At 38.5% G+C, this 24547-nt stretch overlaps 2 protein-coding genes across 2 annotated transcripts in view; both read left to right on the top strand.

The window, feature by feature from the left end:
- LOC107752577 (insulin receptor substrate 1-B-like) overlaps positions 1–881 on the top strand; it is a 3362-nt gene extending 2481 nt beyond the window's left edge. Inside the window, exon 2 of the mRNA XM_016568586.1 lies at positions 838–881. Coding sequence (XP_016424072.1) covers positions 838–881 — 44 coding nt within the window. The remainder of the gene's footprint in view (positions 1–837) is intronic.
- LOC107751987 (insulin receptor substrate 1-B-like) overlaps positions 660–24547 on the top strand; it is a 28666-nt gene continuing 4778 nt past the window's right edge. The window contains exon 1 of the mRNA XM_016567810.1: positions 660–4568. Coding sequence (XP_016423296.1) covers positions 1265–4568 — 3304 coding nt within the window. The 5' untranslated portion in view covers positions 660–1264. The remainder of the gene's footprint in view (positions 4569–24547) is intronic.

Raw genomic sequence — 24547 nt, forward strand, 5'->3', positions numbered from 1 at the left:
AATTCTGTGATCCGGACAGTTAATTATCCGATTCTCCGCCAGCTGGAAAGAAAGAATTCCACTTTTCATTACGCTGCATGTTACACACATTTTATGTAACTATAATTAATCCCCATAGTAATAATAACAATAACAATGTGTACTTCAAAGCACCTCCGCAATGCAATTACACCTGAAGTATATGTTCGTTAGTCACTATATTTATCTATGTAAATAGACAATAACATATACTGTAAAGTATGACCGACTTTCTGTTTTACAATTGTGTGTTTATAAATAACTGCAGTGCATATATTACATAGCGTCTGTTCATCACTGCCTCTAAATAAAACTTTATAGTGGATGATTCATTTGAATGAATCTTTTAAGTAAACGAATCGTTCTCTTACTGGCTTCACGACGCATCCTGCAGAAAAGACCAAATATACAATCAGTGAAAATGAATCTTTTTAGTGAACTAATTCGAAAGATTCAAGTCACTGGGAAGAATCAAAAACCCCACCACTTCGTTTGAATCACATGTCTCTCACAGCCCCCTGTGATGATTGACAGTAGATCTCACCAATCAAACGAGGTCAGTTCCAAAAGGGGCGGGATTCTTAGTTGTATCGTAACAAGCTAGGCTGCAACCCCCCAGTCTCAACTCCTCCTTACAAACATACACGAGCGGTGCCTTGTTTTGGTCTGTTACGGCGTCGCAAAAAAGAAAACTCAGCGAGTTTTAGAGGAACTTATGCAGCAATTCAAACGGATTTGGTACGTTTCCGTTGTAAATAACGGTCAGATGCATACTTTGCGTCGGTGCTTTATGTAATTGCACTTTTGGGATTTTTGCAGACAGCGCTTTGATCTCCGGGGTAAATGGGGTCGTGCGCTGCTGACTGCGCTTGTTTTGATAATGCATTCGGATATCCGGACTGAAAAGGACACTGTTTTGTAATTTTTACTGTTTTGTGTTTTTTACATCATAAACTTGGTGCTTTCCGGTACTTGCAATATTTTTGAGGATGTCCGATGGATTATTTAAACTTAGTTGTAACAATGTAATGCTGCTGAAAAAAAATCCAAGTGTACTACTGTGTCGATGAACGGTTATAATTGAAGCTCTTGACGGAGCGCACAAAAGTGACTTGTTTAAGTGCTATTTTTCAATTTTTACTCAATGGAACCATTTTTATCTCCGCGCTCTTGTTTGAGGAAGAGTACATGCATAACGCTTTGACTTTCAATCCTGCGATTTTTCTATAGTTTATTTTTTTATACCATGGCAAGCCCGACCACGGAGCAAGGATGTTTTTCGGACGTGAAGAAGGTGGGTTATTTAAGGAAACCCAAAAGCATGCACAAAAGGTTTTTTGTACTGAGGGCGGCGAGCGCCTCCGGACCGTCCCGACTGGAGTACTATGAAAACGAGAAGAAGTGGAGACACAAGTCTGGAGCACCGAAACGGTCCATTCCGCTGGAGAGCTGCTTTAACATCAACAAAAGAGCGGATTCTAAAAACAAACATCTCGTCGCGCTTTATACCAAGGATGAGTACTTCGCCATCGCTGCTGACAGCGAGGTAGAGCAGGAGTCGTGGTATCAAGCCCTGGTTGATCTTCATAACAGAGGTAAGGTCCACGAAACTGCCGCGGGCCGCGGAGTTGGCGAGGATAAGTACGGCGAAGCCACGCCGGGACCTGCCTTCAAAGAGGTTTGGCAGGTTATTTTGAAAGCAAAGGGTCTGGGTCACGCAAAGAACTTGATTGGTGTTTACAGATTATGCCTCAGCAATAAAACTATCAGTTTTGTGAAACTCAATTCTGATGCAGCTGCTGTGGTCCTGCAGTTAATGAACATTAGGAGATGTGGTCACTCTGAAAATTTCTTTTTCATTGAAGTCGGGAGATCTGCTGTGACGGGGCCCGGGGAGTTTTGGATGCAAGTGGACGACTCCGTTGTGGCTCAGAACATGCATGAAACTATATTAGAAGCCATGAAAGCCATGAGTGAGGATTTCAGACCCCGCAGCAAAAGTCAGTCATCTTCTAACTGCTCAAACCCCATCTCAGTACCTGTCAGGAGGCATCATCACAACAATCCTCCCCCCAGTCAAGTTGGCTTAGGCCGGCGCTCTCGGGCAGAGAGTGTGACGGCCACTTCTCCTGTTAGACCTGGCAAACACAGCCATTCGTTCAGAGTGAGAGCGTCCAGCGATGGGGAGGGCACCATGTCCAGACCGGCATCCGTTGATGGTAGTCCAAGCAGTCCGAGCACAGCCCGACCTCAATCGCAGCGACACAGGGGTGGATCCTCCAGACTTCACCCGCCACTCAATCACAGCAGATCAATCCCCACGCCCACCTCACGGTGCTCCCCCTCAGCCATCAGCCCCGTCAGCCTGTCTTCCAGCAGCACCAGCGGCCACGGATCCACATCTGACTGCCTCTTTCCACGCCGCTCTAGTGCCTCCATATCTGGATCGCCCAGTGACGGCGGATTCATCTCCTCGGATGAATATGGATCCAGCCCCTGTGACTTTCGAAGCTCCTTCCGTAGCGTGACTCCAGACTCACTTGGCCACACGCCACCTGCCAGGGAGGAAGAGATAAACAACTACATCTGCATGGCCAAGCCTGGTTCACTTCCTGGTGCCGGGAGCCAATCGCGAAGCCAATCCAGGGGAACGCCATCGAGACTGGAGGAGCCCGAGCTGGAGAAATATTTCCGGAAGCGAACGCATTCTTCTGGTGCATCGCCGCCAACTCCGTGCCATCAAAAAACTCCCTCACAATCGTCCGCTACTTCGCTGGAGGAATATACTGTAATGATGCCCACATACCCAAGAAGCCGCTCTGCATCGTCATCATCGTCAACATACAGGCACTCCTTCATGCCAACACATTCATACCCAGAGGAAGGTATAGACACTTCACAAGCTAAAGACCACAGTAGACCAGATCACAAAGATGATGGCTACATGCCCATGCTGCCAGGAGTTGCGCCTATGACCCCAACGGCGAAAAGCGGTGACTACATGCCCATGAGTGCAAAAAGTGTGTCTGCACCACAGCAAATTATCAACCCCCGGCAACACTCGCATGTTGACTCCAATGGTTACATGATGATGTCACCAAGTGGCAGCTGCTCTCCAGATGGAACAACAAACTATGGCAAGATCTGGACTAATGGCGTCAACCCTAAGCTCTCTGTAGAGAGCATGGAAGGTAAAGTGTCATCTTGTGGAGACTACATAAACATGTCCTCGGCTAGTGGTTCAACGACCAGCACGCCTCCAGACTGCTTTTTCAACCTTGTAGAAGATCCTCCCAGGCCGATGTATGCTTACTTCTCTTTGCCCCGCTCCTTTAAGCACGCCAACAGGAAGCAGGACCAGAGCCCTCTTCGGATGTCTCTAGGCTCTAGTCGATTGGCATACGCCGACTCTTCCTCTTCTTCAGCGAGCAGCGACAGCTTGGGTGGTCAAGGCAACTCGCAGCAGTCTGCTGTCAAACCCAAAAGGTCAGAGGGCAACGGGAGGCTGACACGTCCAACACGTCTGTCACTGGACACTAGCAAAGCAAGTACTCTTCCACGAACACGTGAGAGTCCCTTCCCCACAGAGCCCAAAAGTCCTGGTGAGTATGTCAACATTGAATTCAACGACAAGGCGTTTTCGGCGAGCTTGGCGTCACTGTTCCCACCTGTGTTTTCCGGAAGTGATGCTGAGGCCCCATCAGACCTTTCATCATCTGAGTACATGAACATGCAGTTGGGGTCGAGGCCAGCCGGGCATTTGTCCCCAGAAATGCAGATTTCCACTTCCTGTTCAGACTATGCCAAAATTACTCCATCAAACTCTGTATCCTCCCCTCCACTTCCCTGTGAGAGCATATGTGACCGTGACTACATCAGCATGCAGTTATCATCCTGCACTAGCTTTCCAGATACTCAAATGATGCTGATGACTGAGGCCTTGCCGGATGCAGATAATGCCCCTCCTCGTTCTGTATCACCCAATCATGATGTGACGGCATTAAGCGGTGCTCCAGGAAGACCAGCTCTGATCGGCTCTTTGTCAGGTCTTAGTGCATTCACACGGGTAAACTCCACTACTGGGCAGAACCAAGGGGCTAAAGTAATCCGGGCTGACCCACAGGGTCGACGACGACACAGTTCAGAAACTTTTGCTTCCACTACAACCAGAGGGTCAGTTGACACGTCGACCACCTGTCAGTCAGGGGAAGTAAAGCGCCACAGCTCCGCCTCTTTCGAGAATGTGTGGTTAAGACCCGGTGAAGCGTCTGCTGCTTCGGCCGCTCCACCTGCATCTACATTAACCAACGGACGAAGGGAAAACACTTCAGGCCCAATTCCCACATTAACAAACCATGACCAGAACGGCCTGAATTACATCGATCTGGATCTGGTGCAGAATGGAGAGCAGCATGTTCCAGACTGGAATGCGTTCCAATCTCGGCCAGTGGAGCTGGGAGCTGTCGAAGGTATAAAAGAGCTCAGAGCCTACTCCAGTATAAACTTCCAGAAATCAGATGAGACCAGAGGGAATCTCACAAGCAGAGAAGGTAAGACCAAGTGTTTGTTTAAGAATGGTTATCAAAAGAGCACCTTGAATGCTGTGTTTTGAGTACTGGCATGTTTGAGCTATACATTTCTTAGTGTCTTTGTGTTATCATGCCTGTCTAGAACATTTAATAGGTAATATGCATATCATGTTATTATTTATAAAATCAGCCCCCATTTATCTGTGTAGTTTGAGTCTTTGGTGGAAATTCCCGTTCTGAAATCTTAGGAGAGAGCTAAGGGGGTTTAGATTCCCTCCCACTGATGACTGGGCCTCTTCAGGCTGATAAATGGACATATTTGTGAATGGAGGCAGAAAGGGTTAGCATGTCTACACTTGTTCTCAATGCGACAAAAGGAAAAAAACAGCACATATATGCATTTGTGAGTCACTAAGCAGCTTATAGGATGTCTTTTTCCTGAATGGAAGTTTACTTAGTGTGTGAGTCAACTCTTCAGAGTTGTCTTTGATATTAATCAAGCGCTGTGAGAAGTCTACAGAGCTGCCACTACTGTGCATTCTCCACTTCGCCCAAGGGTTTGTGTGTCATGCCTGGCTGACTCTGTATCATCGTTGTTTTAGTTTATTTACTTGCCCTTCAGCGAGTGAAGGGTTTTTCACCCTCTTGGCCTTCCTATACTTTTCTGTTTTTTTCCCCAGTGTGCAATGCTTTTTTGTGTGTATCCTAATGATTGCATATCAAGTTTTAGCAGAGCAGTGTGGGTTTCCCATGATGCATTTAAACTTCTTGCACAAGTGATGACAATGCTACTACTATTGATAGTATTTTTCCATTAGCTTGTGTTTACTATTAACCATCTGTTCAGGATAGATTCAGAGAATCATTTGTGTTCAGTCTAGGAGTATTAATGATTTGGTGATGAGTTTAATTGTTATTATTTTTGATGTAATCAGTTCCAGCACAAATGTGTTCAATATGGCATAAACCTAGGCGGATACTAAAGTGAAAATTTATTTATAGACATTTATTATTTAATTATTTTTTGTTTTAGCTCTTAATGATTTTATGGTTTCACTAAAAAGAAATGAGGATATTGTTGGGGATGGATGTTCACTCAAAAAAGAAAATTGTGTAATTTCCAATCCTGTATGATTTTTTCTTCTCATGTGGAAGACAAAAGGTATTTTGAAGAATGTTTAAACTGTTTTTGTTCATACCGTTTCAATGGGGTCTAATAACACTGAGACATCTTTAAGAATATCTTCTTTGTGTTGCGCGGAAGATAGAAAGTCATACAGGCTTGGAACGACATGAGGATAAGTAAGTGATGACAGAATTACCATTTCTGTCAGATTGTTTTTGCGCAACTGTTTAGTGAGTGTGCCCCAGTGTGTTCTAAGGAAGAAATTGTTTTGATGGGGTGAGAACCTGCACCCATATGCTTTCTTGACTTGGATTGGTTGCTTTGTGTGTGTGTGTGTGTGTGTGTGTGTTGAGTTTGGCTTGGCATATTTAGGGGGGTGAGAGCTAACACAGGGGCTTCAGTGTTGCGTAACCAATGTTTTTTTGACTCTGGGAAGCCCTGTGTGTGTGTGTGTGTGTGTGTGTGTGTGCGCGCGCTAGGGCTGTGCGATATTGAAAAAAAATGCGATACCTTGTTAAAAAATGCGATATGTGATACGATATTGCTTAAAGTGTGAAAAATCTATTTAAATTATATTTTAAAATATTTAAAAATGAAAATTATATAACCAATTTGTTTCACATTCTTTCTTGGAAAAGAAAGAATCACTACAACCTCTGAAAGTGACCAGCAGTGTTTTAACTGTAAAAAAAAATCCGTAAAATTTACGGTAATAAACCGGCAGCTGTGGTTGCCGGAATTCTACCATAAAAAATACGGTAGCAACGTTTTAGGTTTTACGGGTTTAACTTAAATTTACAGTTAAATACCGTAATTTCATTAACAGATATAATGTTAATATACCATCCTATTGAAGTACTGAAATCTGTTTTGTACCTTTGTAATACACTGATAACCACCAAATGCAGGTGGTGATGAGAAAGTCACACAATGAACCAAAGCCTATCACAAGCAGCTTTTAAATAATAACATATATAGAAGGTGCACAGTGTCATTCACACAAACACTAAACACCATCACGGTAACACACATGAAACTGAAATAATACAATAAACATTCATTTAACAACATTAATGTGTAACACACAACCCTAATATACAAAACTGATAAGAAAAAACTAAAAAGAAACATAAGTTATTTCAACAAAAAAACATCAAATTTGAAATGTAACGCAGGGAATTCTGGGAATGTCAATTTACGGTTAATCACTGTAAATTATACGGTCTTTTTCACTTCCAAATACGGTATACTACCGTAAAATTAATGTCCAATACATGTAATGTCCAATACAGTTTTTCACCGTATATAGTAGGGGAATTTACCGTTAACCATTTAACAGGTTTTTACTGTAGCATTTTTACAGTCTTTTACCGTTAAATCCACGGTCATTTTTTACAGTGTATGTAGGAGCAGTCCACATCCAGAGTGTAAGAGTTGGTGAATGTGTCCGCAGTTGAGTTGCGGATGTCCAAGAGTGCTTGACGGTCGTAGATTAAAAGCGTGTAGCAGTTTAAAGACAGAGCAGACAACCAGACAAGCAAACACGAGAGCAACAGACGGCATGCCGAATGCACAGGCGCCATCTTCCACATTTTACACTATGGGGTGTTTAACACCCCTGGTGTTGTTTTAATCCTTTAAGTGTTATTAATAAAGTATTCTTTTCAGTGCAAACAAAAAAATGCTATTGTATGGTGTTAATGTACAAGATTAGACATAATATCAAGAGTCTTCTGACAGATGTATAAATTTCAACGTTTATTTAACAAATGGGCAAAGTGGCAACTTTAAAACATATATCAGATGTGTAGAGGTTAATTAGTCACATTCATTAAGTGTTGCACAGAAACATAAAATAGTTAATAAAACACAAAATCATCAAATTTACCTAGACATGAACAAATATGACAGGTAGATTTGACAGTTGTGTAGCATCCATGAATGATGTTCCTCGTTGTCCCATCAGCGAGCAGGTATGGCTGTGTGGTTTCTTCTATGCAATCAAGCTGTTCTTCTTGTTGGTGCCTGCAAATCAAAGACAAAAACTGTCCAACTGATTTTATTTACATTAGTCTTTCATATACAACCCATCTGGCAATATTTTGAGGCAGACAATAGGTAGTGACTGAAATGTCCAAATGTACCTTTTTGAAGATGTTTTTCAGCTTGATAGGACGACATTTTTCCAGGTCCCTTGCAGCCTTGTGGTGATGGTGGAATCAAATTAAGTAGGAGACCAATTGATGCAATATCGCTGTCCCATTCTAAATAACAGATATGACAACTTTAGCAAAAAAATTATTAATTTTTTTTACATACTTCATTCTAGGGTCAATTAAATGAAACATTGTGCAATATTCACATGGAGGCCTGAAACAATTTATTAAAATTGAAACAAGTATTTATTTAATCTGGTTATTAAATACATTTGTATAATTTTAATGAGTAATATGAGTAATAAGGCATCTTAAAATGAACTGTACTACATTAGAATAAATTAACACGTGTTAAGAATTTATCTTACTATTAATTTATTATTTATGTGAAAAGAAAATACAGATAGATTCAGACATATTTCTCCATTAAAACTTAATTTGTATATCTGGAAATAGTTAGGACATTATTTAACCCAAAATAGCATGCCATATGAATTGATAAAGACTGGTTTCAAGCTAAAGTACCTGCATGCTCTGCCAGTGGGCACTGAAGGAAATTTAAAGACTGACGGATTTACAGTTTAACGTACCTTTAACTCACTTTCACGATGCTTGCATAAACGTAATTGTCATAAGAAAAACTTGATGGTAGCGCGTTTGTGTCTTGGCGCAGATATGACGACATGATATTCAGCGCTGAGAACAAGCAACATACAGATTACGCAGTTCACACTTAAGCCTATGGCGAATGGAAGTTTTTAAACGCGCTCTAATTTCAGAGTTTGGCATTAGATAACGTCAATAAAATGACTGGTAAATGTTCTGCGTTATGCCAGCTCTGTCTGCAGAAAGACTGCTCGTTTGCAGCGGGCGAGACAGACACTTCAACACGGTGTCATGCGTCACAAAAACGAAATTGTTAGCGCCTAATGTTTAACAGTCCCACTATTACCGTTTCAAAGCATGGAAACTGCGAAATGCCACACTCAATGCTTTCAAAAACAAATATAAATTTACCATTTGATGAATTCTCTCATTTGAGTAGAAAACCGGCCAAATGTGGTTGCTTCAGACTTCAGTGCCAGACTTGTAGTAAAACCAGGCCTCAGCGGGAATGAAGGCGAGAGGATGTGTCAGCGAACTAAAATGAAAGAAGCTAAAAGCATATATAACATAAATTGTAAGCACATTCCAAAAAGTTATTTTACACGTAACATTAATCACCTTTTTTCAGGAAATCGAACCGGCATGAGAAACTTTCACACTCTTCTGTAACTTAACGTTACATCTCTGCACCTCACGAACACGAACTTAACACTGAACCTGACAAAAACACACGCAGTTAGTAATTTCTAAATGTGTTCACCACCAATCATATTGAGTAAAATTATCAACAAAAATGTTGTTGATAATGTGTATAAAAGTATAAAGAGAAAAGCAATCCAACTTACCGTCTCGGTCGCTTGAAGAAAAAATGGCGTCGTCGCATTGCGAACAAATACACAATTTACAAGCATAGATAAAGTAAATAGTATTCAGGTACAGAAATGTAATAATTAAGTGTAAAATAACACTGCATTGTGTTCACTGTATGAATTAAATTTAGATTAATCTTTGTTATAGCTGTTTTGTTGTTTGATTAACATTAGTGACATATTCAGCAGCACGTATTTATAGGCTGCTGTCCCTTTAAATCTGACTGCACGGATCTAGTATAATGATACACATCCGATTTCTTTCTCAGCTGTTTACATTCATTTAAAACATCATTTGCGATATTTCGATATTTTCGATATATCGTGCAGCCCTAGTGTGCGCCTTAGTAAAACCCCCTGCGTCCCTTTGGAGACAAGAGCTGTGATGATGTGGACATCATCTGCAGGAAATAGAAACACCTCCTCTTACTCTTTGTGCTTATTTTCACCTGTACTTTTGCATTTTGTGATGTTGGTGTGGGGGTTATTTTTGGTGTATTTATTGCATGTGTTGTCACAGTTTTGGTAGGATGTCTATCTAAAGCTCCAGTTCCTAATTTCATTTGCCGCCTCTGGCACATGTTCTGCCCATGGCATGCTCCTGTGTGGCTCCGCGCCAATGCCACCCATCTCTATGGTAACGCTGTTGCCGCAGCGCTTTTTTCCCCATGTCACAGTGGATTAAGGGGCCACAGACTGAGACGCCGGGGGCTTCAGAAAGCCGCATTACCATTGGGCAGTGGTGGGGTGCGGCGGGGTGACAGAGTTCTTCGGTGGGTTTGGTCAGAGTGAGACGATTAGAAGCCCAGCCCACCTCAGGCCACCGTGATGGGGTTAACCCTGCAGAGTGGCTTCTTGTCCCCTTCTCCCTCTCGCTCCGTTTCAACCACGTTTTCCTCTTTGTTGTCTTTCCCTCCCTTTTAGGAGATTTGAAGTTCCAAGTATTGTGCAGCAGTGTGATCGGTTAGGGGCGGAGCTCTGGGATCAGATCAGAGGAATCATGGGTCTTCAGTTGAATTTAGGCTATTGTTTAATTGTCATTGATTAATTTGAAGCTAAGGAATGGTTGATTTATTCACTTGTAGCTCAAATTCAGTGATCTATATTAATGGTAATTTTATGCTAATGTTTTTAAGTTGATAAAATTATACAGTACCATTCAAAAGTTTAGGGTCTGTAAGATTTTTTAAATGTTTTTAAAATATAGGTTACTTATGCTCACCAAGGCTGCATTTACTTGATCAATAGTAAAAATACAGTAAAACGGTAATAGTTTAAAATATTATTGCAGTGTAAATATCTTTAGTCACTTTTACTGTCAAAATTTTAATGCATGCTTGATGAAAAAATAATAGATCAATAATATACTGTAGAAGTAACAATTTCTTTCAAAAAAAATTTTGTTTGTAGCGTATACATTTATTAAAATATCATTTACATTCTTCAGAAAATTATTAATAATAACAAAAATAGTTTGAAATAGTCTGATATTCATGCTGAGAAATGTAATTTTTTTTAATAATCATTCTATTTTATCTTTAACCAGGCAAAAATATTAATTCTGAGTGTATAGAAAAGTAAAAGCACACCTCTCCTCAATAAATGACATTTTGAGCTGTTGTTATTCATGTTTGTAGTACAAATGATGCAGTTATGCAGCACTTTTAAATCTTCCCTAATGCCGCGCACAGTATGAGCAATATTAACAATGCATTTTCTGTATTAATGCTAACTTAATAGATCATCAATTAAATTACAACTGAATATGGAAATTCATGAAAATCTCTAGTTGATGCATGAGCGAAGATAGATCAGGCAGGAAGCAGGTTCATAAAAACGGCTAAATTAGAGATCACTGTCAAGGTCATCAGTAGTGGGATGAGGTTGGCAGGTCTGGTGCTCTGTTCTTTGATGAGATCCTTGGAATGCGTGTGAATGGGGAAATGAGAGGTGTGTGTGTGTGTGTGAGTAGCTCCAGGGCTGGAATGTAACAGCAGCTTTTGTGCCTGTTTTACAGAGCCGCTTGTTAAAGTAGACACAGGCAGAGATATAGAGGGATGGAGAGGAAGTAAAGAGAGAGGTAGGAAGGGGCACACAGCAGGAGAAGGAGAGAGAAATAAGGAGGGTTTAAGAGATTAACTGATCAAGGCCATGTATAAGGGGAACCAGAAATTCTCCAATCAGTGTTTCATGTAGAACGACCCTGACATTTAATATCCATATAGCACATAGGATTTGTTTTTGCTTTGAAGTGTTTTAGGGCAGCAAGTAAAATGTTTGCTTAATAGGCATAACCTATCCCTTTCAGCATTAAGAACATAGAGTAAATGCTCTCATGTGTGTTCATACAAATTGGGTTATTAGTACCCAAGGTCAAATATTAGCAGATGCTCAGAGCACACATGCCAACAGAAATGACAAATATTTAAGTAATGTGAAATGCAGGGATTCTTCTGTTCTTTATCTGTAATATTTGAAGTATTCTATTCTAATTCTGTCTAGTTCTGTTTAGTTTCATACTGTTTTTGTCTTTAGATCTGTATTTGATATTGCATGTAACTAATTGTTAAGAATTAGTTTTGACTGCCTTTAAATGAAAAAGTTTGATCTAACTTCGATTTTTAAGAAATGTTTAAACATTTATGATGTTCCAAACATATATGACATATATGAACGAAAGACAAAAGTAGAAATTAAGATACAAAGAATGCATGTTTTAACAAAAATCAGATGCGCGCATGCATGCTATTCGAGTGATGAAATTTGCGTCACGTTCACTGTATGCGGACCCTTGCGTACATGTAAAAACAGAAGTATACTTTGGCCTTAATTCGCCATGAGTTCCCTCAAGATTTTCCTATGGGTTTTTATAATGGGGTTTTTCAATTCATGAGCAAAATAAGCTCTGTGGTAAATATAAATTGATGATACTTGGACATTGGTCTACAATGTAAATTACACACACTCATACTGAAAACTCTAATTTTTAGGATGTTATGTATATTTAAAAAAATATATATGTTTCTAATAAATGACTACATAGAAACATTTGGAGTGTGAGTGTGTGCAGATTATGTTGCACAAGAAAACATCCAAATATGATTAAATTATGTTCACCACAGACTAGGCCTGGGCGATAAAACGGTATCAATATTTATCGACGGTACACCTTCTTCAATAACGATATAAAAAATGTTCAATATAGGCACGTGCTATGAGTGACGCAGACAGCACACACAAACACAAACACATGCTGAATTGAGTGATGTGCCTGCCTGTGATGAGGAGATTGTGAATAAAATAGAAGCTCAATGCGGAGAAGATCATGAATAGGTGAAATCCGAAACCAAGCCATTCACACAGATGCATATTCAGCGCATATTTAGACGGACAAATATGACTGCTGCACTCGCGTCTCGCACAAAAGATGTAGCCATGCAAAGTTAAACCAGTTTAAACTTTTAGAAAACACGTTGCGAATTTGTGGAGGTTTATTCCTTTTCAATGCGTCTCTTATGTTTTTAAATGCAATCTGCGTGATGGGCGATTCGGCTCTTTGTATTAAGCAATGCATAAATACATGATGCTGTTTGTTTATGCAATATATATTTGATTTATATGAGTTAATTTAGAGGTAATACCACAGCAAATGTAACAAAAAAAGTAGCAAAAAGTTAGGCCTGGGCGATAAAACGGTATCAATATTTATCGACGGTACACCTTCTTCAATAACGATATAAAAAATGTTCAATATAGGCACGTGCTATGAGTGACGCAGACAGCACACACAAACACAAACACATGCTGAATTGAGTGATGTGCCTGCCTGTGATGAGGAGATTGTGAATAAATAAAAAAGAATATTAGTCTAATTTAAAATAAACATTTACATTTGAATGTTAGGAGTGCGTCAGGGAGCGTGAGATGCAGTGATGATGTAAGTGACGTTGTTGCATTTTAATGTTTTGTTAGTCTAGCCCACGAGATGCGCCGCTGCTGTGTTATGCATTCAAAATATTAGAGAAATATAGAAGCTCAATGCGGAGAAGATCTTGATTAGGTGAAAAGGTTATAAAAAATGTCAATAATTATCGATACCGAACGATATGACACGTTATATTGTTGATACATTTTTTAGCTATATCGCCCAGCCCTACCTCAGACCTCATTTCACCCATGAAATGAAAAACCCATAGGAAAATCTCAAGGGAACCCATGGACAATTAGACTTCTGGTTTTTGACGTCACGGCTGCAGCATTCTATATGTGAATGTCAGTTTTGAGAACTAGATATCATTGAATGAACTACTTAAAATGGCTTAAGTTTTCTTCCCACAGAGATATTGTTTGGTTTCATAAGGTTCGATATGCACTACACATTTTATTTGGAAAGTTTTATGGTTCTTGTATTGTATATTTCTGTCCTTTTTGGAGCTTGACAGCATCTGTTTTCAAACTCCCATTCACTTTGAAAAGAGCTTAGCAGAGATTCTTCAGAATGTTTTTGTATTCACCAGAAGGACGTTGTACAAGTTTTGGCTGAGAAAGAAATGACAGGATTTTGATTTTAAGTTAATTATTCCTTCCAATTGACGTAAGTAGAGAACAAAAAGTTTTTGGCTTTTTACAAATGCTGATAAAAGTAACAAAATGTCTCCGTTTCTGTCTGGTGTTGTGAAGTCAAATATCCATGTGATAGCTCTTCTCACTTATCTCATTAATGTTGAATATTATGTGGTTATTGTATCATTTCCACATCAGAGCTTTGCATTTAGCTTTATCCACTAAAGATAGAACCACATGAACTCCCACATCCCGTTTTGTTCTTCAAAGTCATTCTAAGTTTGTCAGAAATTTCACACAGAGTACTCACACTGCTAATGTGCTGCTGACTATTTAGGGTGAGGGTCGGAACGGAAGGATGTGGTGAGCTTGGCCAGGTATCAGAGTGTTCCTGCTCCCACCATGAGACTTGGCATCAAACGGGTGGACGTGAGCCATGGGTTTGTAAGGGAATGATCCGTGCCGCTATTCCACCCATGCTTGACAGGCATTTGAAGCGACTGTGCGGCCAGACGGATGGGTGAATGAAAGCAGAGCGTTTTGCATTGTCAGGCACTGGTAGGTGCCGGCCACAAGCTGGAATGGTATGGTCTCTTGGACGGGACATAGGCGTCTGTTTTTAGGAGATCACAATGTCTGGACTGACGAGGCGAAAGTGGAACCTGTTCCATCAATAGCTTTAATAGAGCAGGCTTTGTTCTTTGACAGCGCTAGATGTGCTCGCTCCAAAGATGCCATCAAGACATGTTAGGATGTCAAATGTTTCAATGCTTTAATACTAAAATAAAAAAAGGGGTGCACAGATATTACAGTTCTGTCTAATACTGATATTTATATATACACAACTGTTCAAACGTTTGGAAGCAATTAAATGTACCAAAAATTATCAAAAGTGACAGCAAAGACATTTATTATGTTACAAAAGATTTCAGTTTCCACAAAAATATTAAGTAGCACTGTTTTCAGTAATAATAATAATTTTTTAATTTATTTTTTAGTACCAAGCCAGCATATTGGATTGATTTCTGAAAGATCATGTGACACTGAAGACTGGAGTAATGATGCTGAACATTCAGCCTTTCCATCACAGGAATATATTACTTTTTAGAATATATTCAAATAAAAACATTATTTTTAATTGTAATAATATTTCACAATATTATAGTTTTTTACTGAATTTTTGGTCAAATAAATACAGCCTTGTTGAGCATGAGACTTCTTTCAAAAACATTAAAAAAACAGAAGAACGTTGTACAAGTTTTGGGTGAGAAAGTAACGACAGGATTTGAATTTTGAGTGAATTATTCATTTCAATTGACGTAAATAGAGAACAAAACGTTTTTGGCTTTTTAGAAATGCTGATAAAAGTAACAAAATGTCTCAGTTTCTATCTGGTGTTGTGAAGTCAAATATCCTTGTGATTACTCTTCTTGCTTATCTCATTAATGTTGAATATTATGTGATTATTGTATAATTTCCACATCAGAGCTTTGCATTTAGCTTTATCCGCCAAAGATAGAACCACATGAACTCCCACATCCCGTTTTGTTCTTCAAAGTCATTCTAAGTTTGTCAGAAATTTCACACAGAGTACTCACACTGCTAATGTGCTGCTGACTATTTAGGGTGAGGGTCGGAACGGAAGGATGTGGTGAGCTTGGCCAGGTATCAGAGTGTTCCTGCTCCCACCATGAGACTTGGCATCAAACGGGTGGACGTGAGCCATGGGTTTGTAAGGGAATGATCCGTGCCGCTATTCCACCCATGCTTGACAGGCATTTGAAGCGACTGTGCGGCCAGACGGATGGGTGAATGAAAGCAGAGCGTTTTGCATTGTCAGGCACTGGTAGGTGCCGGCCACAAGCTGGAATGGTATGGTCTCTTGGACGGGACATAGGCGTCTGTTTTTAGGAGATCACAATGTCTGGACTGACGAGGCGAAAGTGGAACCTGTTCCATCAATAGCTTTAATAGAGCAGGCTTTGTTCTTTGACAGCGCTAGATGTGCTCGCTCCAAAGATGCCATCAAGACATGTTAGGATGTCAAATGTTTCAATGCTTTAATACTAAAATAAAAAAAGGGGTGCACAGATATTACAGTTCTGTCTAATACTGATATTTATATATACACAACTGTTCAAACGTTTGGAAGCAATTAAATGTACCAAAAATTATCAAAAGTGACAGCAAAGACATTTATTATGTTACAAAAGATTTCAGTTTCCACAAAAATATTAAGTAGCACTGTTTTCAGTAATAATAATAATTTTTTAATTTATTTTTTAGTACCAAGCCAGCATATTGGATTGATTTCTGAAAGATCATGTGACACTGAAGACTGGAGTAATGATGCTGAACATTCAGCCTTGCCATCACATTTTATTATATTAAAATATAATAAAATCGAAAATAATTATTTTAAAAATATTTAATGTTATGTTTTTTTTGTATTTTTCATCAAAAAAATATAGCCTTGGTGAGCATAATGTTACCGACCCCAAACTTTATTATTGATTTTATTATTTTTTAGATATGTTATGGCATGTTATGTTTGATGTTATGGCAGATACCCAATAAATATTATAATTACCTACTGTTTTGAGTATTAAAGGGGTCATATGATGCTTTTTTAAAGATCATTATCAAAATTAATTTGAAAAAAAAAATGCTTATTCGTGATTGTTAATGGTTGTTTATAGCATAATAGTTTTTGCGGTTGCATTGACTACTGACATTTTAGTATCATGACATCCGTAGTACGTGTTTCCATGTGTCTTTTATATTAATGTTTAGTTCTGTTGAGCAAAAGTGCTGAGTCTTTGTACATTGGATCTGTCTTTTAGCCCATGTGTGTGTTTGAGAGAGAAGCAGTACTGGTCTTCCACTCCGCCCAGCTCCGTTGGTCTGGACGAGTTCCTCATGGCCCAGTTGGATCCGTCAGCTTCATGTCCTCACTTCACCCCAACCACACACACTCGTTCTCTCCCTCTTTTTATTTCTCTCTCTCTCTTTGGTCAGGGTTGGGGCAAGGCCAATGCAAGAACAGAGTTCATAAAGATATGACAGGAAAAGACGTCAGTGTGTGTATGACCGAGAGCGCTTGTTTTAGGTGATGTGCGATATTTACGACTCCGAATTCTTCTTTACGACGTTATATTTGCTTTTAGAGGAGGGTGGTAAATCATTTCTCCTTTCAGTTCTCCCCACAACAACATAGTAGCATTACCAAATGAAGCTGTGGTGAACTCACTGACTGACATTTGTTTTTGTTTGTGTTTGCGTTTCTGGCGGTAAATACGACCTTGGCATGAAGCCGAAAGACGTTCTGGGATGTGTTTCACAGAGAGGCTTACGTACTGCGTGAGTGCTTATAGGTCGTCTCTGTCAGTTTTGGATTTGTTGTGAAGTCTTTTTCTCTGTGTGTGTGTGTGAGTGAGCGCCCTTGTCGCTGAGGTCAGAGCGTCAGTGGAAAGTTTCTCAAGTGAGTCCGCTCAGGCATGTCTGCGCCTCAAGCGGGCTGCCTTTTATTTTCTTCTTTCTCTCTTTTTTTCACCCCCTTTTTCGGTGTAACACTGTTTTAGAGTTGTGTGTTCCAGCTCTTTGTTGTCAGTTGCCTTTTGTTTAAGGGCACATCACGTGTAAATGTGTGAGTGAGTCAACAGGGACAGTGAGTTTTCTAATGAAAGGTCATGGATTGAGAGTCGACTCCTGTCAGGTGAAGTTCTCTCCCATTTCGGTCCTTTCTCTCTCTCACCATATCTGCCTTCACCAAAAAGACTTTTTTTTTTTATTTAACCAAGTCTTCCCTTATCATTTGGTTACACTGTAGTTCTTAGATATTGTTTGTTTAATGTATTCATGTACCATGGTACTTCCAAAAAACATCCTTAAAGATACCATGGAATTGCTTGTCCCACACTCTCGTGGTATTGCCATGGCATTATGTCCAAAAACCATGATACTTTTTTTGTAATTTACACTATTGTTATATTACTGCCAAGATTTTATTTAAAGTTTCTGAAAGAATGCCTCTAGAGCCACATTTAGTTAATCAGCAATACAATAAAAACAGTAATATTGTGAAAAAATTTTTTTTATTTAAAATAGGCTATTTCTATGTTGTGCTGCGTAATATTTTTCTGGAAACTGTCCCTTTTTTCAGGATTTTTTCATGAATATGAAATGAATATGAAATATTAGTATGAATATGAGATTTATATGAAATATTTTTTAAAAATGTCTCTTCTGTCACTATTTCATGCATTCATAAAAAGTAACCGCATTAATTAAAAAAAAAAAATCTTGCATTCCCCAAGCTTTTGAATGGTTATGTAATAACCATATTAATTTACCTCATTTATTGGTATTTCAAGATATTTGTAATTCCATGTATGCTAGACCTCAATGGATACTGTAGTATTTACTGCTATGGTATTATGCATAATATGGTATTGCCATGGTACTTTTTGTAACCGTCTCAAGGTTTTATTTCTTTAGAACATCTTGTCTCTTTTGTAAGAAGTCCAACTGTGTTTTGATTTTGCTAGGAAGCTATACAAGGCTAGTTTTAGAGACTGGCTACCACCACTCAGGGAGCAGTTGACTGGACGCCAGATGAGGAACTCCGATAAACTGACAATCCCCAGATGCCAAACAGAAAAAATCAGGAGATCACCTATTCCCTATATGTGTAGACTTTTAAACGATTATGGACTTGGGATGCACGATATTGGATTTTTTCCGATATGCGGATAATTTTCAATTAATTTTGGCCGATAGCCGATGCCGATACTGATATATAATTATTTTTTATTTTGGTTCGTTTTTAACAAGAACTTATTTGTTAGAATTAAATAAACAATAATAAAGTTCTTTTATAATGACAGTACATTGAAGATTTGAAAATAACTATAAATAAACTATATATTAATCACTGCATTTTTTTTCAGAAAGATGCAGTAGTAACATTAACATTTTATTTCATGATTTAACATTTGTAAATGGTCTAAATCAAAAGAGTTGTAAAAATTCTGAAAATATTTTAGAGCTCATAATTTGTTTAAAACTATAACATATTACACATTAATGAATAAATCAGTATCTTTAAAATGATTTAATTTAAGTGTCATGTTTGTGTTTTTTTTTGTTCATGTAAGTTATAGCTTCTGACCTTTAAATCAAAACAATCTCATGATTTTATGGCATCAATTACTGCTTTATTTAATCAGAAACACTGTCTAAATATTATTTGTGTATTTTGCTTTCATTTTATTAGAAATAGGCCAGCAGCGTTGTGGCCTACTTCTAATAGGGATGTTTAAAAATGTTTATTGTAACAGCAAAATAATTCAGTGTCCCCTAATGACAAACGTCCTTGGGTACCTGTAATAATGCTGAAAAGTCAATAAATTAATAAATCAATTTAATAAAAAACAGCATTATGTGGCATTGAATGGGAATATCCTTGAATGTTAATATAGGCCTATACCATAGTGTTTCATCATGGTAAAGTCTGAAAACATTGTGTGACCATATCCAAAAACATGAAAATCCAAAAAAAATTTCCTTACAGAAAAAGTGCAGTGGCAGCAGGTACCATAGTTAAGTGATGGTAATAGCATTTTACATTGATATATAACTTAACTTGCTAATTGAACTCTATATTTGCTGGATTCAAGTACCATGGTATTTATGTGATACTTAATTTGCAAGCACCATTGTATTTACATGTTTTTGGACATGGTATCATGGTAATACAGCGGTATTCTGTTTGCCATGTCCAAAAAAATGTATTTTACCATAGTATTTTTGTGAAGGTCATAAGTCATAACCTTCCTCCCCCTCAAAAAGACTTCTATCACGACATGTAAATGTGTTCAAAGTGTGACCAAACACAAGAGAGCCTTTGTAAGCCATGTGAATTGGGTCTCCATAAGCCTCCTCTGATAAGTTCTTTGAAGATCTGACGTTTCTCACGTCCGGGAAAATGCGAGGAGTCCGAGACGGCGAACAGCAACGGCCACTTTCACCTCACATCTGTATCAAGAGAGGCCAGCGGTCGACGGCCATCTTGGGCAGAGGGAAAATCTGCTTTGAGTCTTGTAGTTTACAGTTCCTAGGATGAGTGCAGCGGCGAGGGGAGGAGAAACCGAGTGTGTGTGTGTCTCAACTTGCTGAAGTAGGCAAAACATCTGGTGTGTGTGTGGGAGATGGAAGTTTTTCCTTTGCTAAAGGGAATGGTATTTGGCACACACTGTCTCTTCCACATCACACACACACAGAGCTGATACAGCCGCTTTGTTTTTCTGGCCCCCAAAACGGGCTGCACCATTGTGTTTGAATTGTCACAAACACCAACATTTAATCCCCATTTTGTTTCGGGATCTTTTCAACCTTCGATTTATTCCTTGTTATATCTGTTTTTTCCTCCAATAGTCAAACTGCATCTGAATTCTGCATGGGTGTGTTACTTCAGGGTGTGTTGTGGAAACCTCCGATGTGGTCTTGCATGTGGTTTCTCCCCCAGTGCTGTGAGAACGTGAAGTTCTCCGATCGTGAGGTAGTCGGGAAGTTCCTAGTCATCGTTTTGTGACTGTATGAGTGGAGGTTTGTCAGTGTGGTTTTAATTGTGTTAAAGACATAGTTCACCCAAAAATGAAAATTCTGTGATTTACTCACCCCCATGTTGGTCCAAACCCATACGACTTTGGTTAATCTTCAAAACACAAATTAAGATATTTTAATGAAACCTGAGAGGTTTCTGTTCCTCCATTGAAAGTCCACGTAACCAAAACTTAAAAAAGGTTATAAATGCGTCGTAAAATAAATCCATATGTTTTGAGCGATTTAATCCAAGTCTTGTAAAGAGATATAATTTCATTATATGATTCAATATTACATTGAGGCTTTTATTTACATTTACACAATGATTGACACATACATATGGGCTGCATCCAAAATCGCATACTCTATGAATGGATACTTCTTTTGAATAAGTAATTACTAAAATATATGTTCTATATGGCATGAATTTAATCCAGACATTCACCATGTTGTTATTGTCATGTGGAGCAGCTTTTCGTTGCGGAGCGACGGGGAAAAAATCGACACAGGAGTCAGGACGAAAAAAACTTCGCTTTTTCGCGCCGCGAATGATTGCGCCTGGTGTGAATAGCCACATAGGGATCTATTGTTTCGATTCAAAAGCGTCATCGCGCCGAATTTTCGCGTTCAGTGTGAAAAGTCCTTAAGAGCATCAAAATGGCATATATTATATGAATTTGGGATAAAATTAACATTATTTTAGAACTGAGACTTTGTTTCTTATCAGTATAACAATAGCACAAAGCTCTTTGTGATTATTGCATGGGAGGCACGTTATAAATAATGTTTGGTGAAGGGAAGAACCACGGACCTGGCAACCTTGGCTTGGACTACGGGTGATTCATACGGTCAAATAGAACCTGCATTAACTGAGCTATTTTTTTTAAGAGTTTGCGTTATCATTGCATTAACTTCAACAGCTATAAATTTACACAAGGGGCATTTTCTTCACACATAAGTTGCATTCAGACTTATTTTTCCACCCCTTTAGATTGACAGGATATAATTGGCCCTGATCATCAGCTTTTTTAAACACTTAGCCGATGACCGATAGTGAACTTAATTTTAAAACTGAGCTTTTATTGACCAATACCGATTATTGGCTCATATATCGGTGCATCCCTATTTATAACCTTTTTGGATCTTTTACATTTGGTTTACCTGGACTTTCTTAGGTTTCATTGAAATAACTTTATTTCGCAGTTAATTGCTTTTATCAACCGATACATATTGCTGATTATTGGCCGATATATCAGTTCATCCCTATTTATAACCTTTTTGGATCTTTTACATTTTGATTAACTAGACTTTCCCAGGTTTCATTAAAAATACCTTAATTTCGAAGATTAACTAAAGTCTTATGAGTTTGGAATGACATGATGGTGTGTAAATGATGACAATTAGCATTTTTGGGAGAACTATCCCTTTAAGTAAGCAGTTCTCACTTCAAAAGTCTGGCATTGAATTCATCAAGAGCCTGTAGTGTGTGTGTTGGCATCAGCGTTAAATGTTCTCTCTCAGCGAATACGACCTGTGTACTGACGTCAGTCGTGCCGAATCACAGCTCTCACTGCGGCACACATCTGTAACCATATCCCTCGCAGTGCGTGGGGATGGATGTGTGTGGAAGTTTCAGCGGGCTAAAAATGTCCCCACTCTCTCCCGGGTCCTGGCACAGCATGCCTGTGTGTGTGTGTTACACGGCTGAATGGCGTTAGTTCATTGAGCTGATGGTAGAAGAGCACCACCCCTCACTCGCGGCCTTATAAGGTTCTCTGCAGAGTAAAGCTCCAAATCCCACCTCTGCAGACGCTGTATGAGTGTGCAGATAACTTACTGTAGTGTGGGAGTGTGTGTGACGTTACAGTCCGCTGTAATGCTGGCTTCTATTACATGTGCTTATTTTAACACATGCATGTGATGCATGTAATATGACAGAGGCATGGAAAAGGCACACGTCCCAAGCTGTTGATATTATTATCAGCGCTGTAAAGAGACCTGAATATTCCCACAGTCCCACAGGGTTCCCACAGTCCCGATCATGGAAAACCTAGACGTGTAAGGGGTTGTTGAAGGTGAGGTGTGAGATATCTACATCAATACCAACACCAAATGGAGTTTTAGTATGTTTTAGTAGCCCTCTTGGACCGGATATAACATGAGCTCCACCAACGGTGCTTTGGTGTGGGACTACCTGTTTGGAAACAATCATCATTTTTGTAATTCAGTTTTGCGACAATCATGGTGCAGAAATTACACACTTTACCTTTTTGAAAAGGTGTTTTCCAAACCTGGAAAGGTACTTTATTAAAGGGTTAGTTCACCCAAAAATGAAAATTATGTCATGAATTACTCACCCTCATGTCGTTTCAAACCCGTAAGACCTTCGTTCATCTTCGGAACACAAATTAAGATATTTTTGATGGAAACTGAGAGCTGTATGACGCCATTTTGGAGAGTATCCGCTGGACGTAAACAACGTATGCTGTTTTGTGTCAGCTGCGTCACGCCGGATCCGTTTTCTACGTTGTTGTGATTTGATCTGAACGAAAACAGCGTATCCGTGTGACGCAGCTGACACAGAACAGCATACGCTGTTTACGTCCAGCGGATACTCTCCAAAATGGCGCTACAGGGTGACGCGCAGAAGACGAATTGTTGAATAAAGCCGTTTTTTTTTCTTTTGCGCACGAAAATTATTCTCATAGCTTCGTAAAATTATGGTTGAACCCCTGATGTCACATGGATTGTTTTACAGATCTCCTTGCTACGTTTCTGGACTTGGGGACATTTCAGTTGCATTGCTGTCTATGGGAGGGTCAGACCACTCTCAGATTCCATCAAAAATATCTTAATTTGTGTTCCGAAGATGAACGAAGGTCTTATGGGTTTGAAACGACATGAGGGTGAGTAATTAATGACAGAATTTTCATTTTTGGGTGAACTAACCCTTTAATATACTTAGAAATGCACATGCCGTTCAAATGTTTGGGATCAGTAGGATTTTAATGTTTTGAAAGAAGTCTCTTATGCTCACCAAGTTTGCATTAATTTGATCAATAACAGTAAAAACTAATATTGTGAAATATTATTACTTAAAAATGTTAATTTTATTCTTATTATAATTTACGATAAATCAAGATAACTTTTTCTGTTGTAATATATTTTAAAAAGCAATTTATTCCGGTAAACAGTATTTATTTATTATATTTATCTTTTATAACATTACACATGTTTACAGTCATTTTTAGTCAATTTCATGTGTCCTTGTTGAATAAAAGTATAAAAAAGTAATAATGACCCCAAACTTTTGAACAGTAGTATTGTATACAGAGCTGGGTAGTAACTGATTACATGTAATCTGGATTATGTAATCAGATTCCAAAAAATCATTAGATTATATTACATTTTATAATGCTCATAATAAGATTACAGTTACTTTTTTATGGATTACATGATTACATATTCACACTATAGCAGTAAATTATTCTTAATTTATTGATTCTCCCCAATTCTTTTTTCTCTTTTAAATTGTCCTTTCTAAAGATCTTACTGTGTGCCGTACCATTTAGTTTTGACTATATTCACAATATAGAATAGTCATGTAAATAATTTAGCATTCCATGTTTCTGACTTTGCTGTTTTTTTTTTTTTTACATTTTTATGATTTAATTAATTATTATCTTTTTATCAACTCACAAACCCACTGCTCTTCTTACATTTAAGTCCAGTTTGGGAAACCCTGGTTTAATTTGTATTTTTTATATAAATATGGTATGTTTAATAGTAAGTTTAAAACAAGTTAGACAAAAAGTAATCTAAAAAGTAGTGAGAAGAATACTTTCAAAATGTGTAACCTAGATTACGTTACTAACTAGTTTTCATCATGTAATCTGTAATCAGTAATGGACTACATTTTGAAAGTAATCTTCCCATCTCTAGTAGTATATTTTATATTATATGGAAATATTGTTTTCAGTTCTTCTGAGTAGAGTAAGTTTATAATTGAGTCCATAATGAATTGATAAAACATATTAGTCATGGTATTACTTTTGCATTTCAGTTCATTCTGTGAGG

This window comes from Sinocyclocheilus rhinocerous, unplaced genomic scaffold (assembly GCF_001515625.1).
Source record: "Sinocyclocheilus rhinocerous isolate Xijiao unplaced genomic scaffold, SAMN03320098_v1.1 scaffold1965, whole genome shotgun sequence".
Taxonomy (NCBI): Eukaryota; Metazoa; Chordata; class Actinopteri; order Cypriniformes; family Cyprinidae; genus Sinocyclocheilus; species Sinocyclocheilus rhinocerous.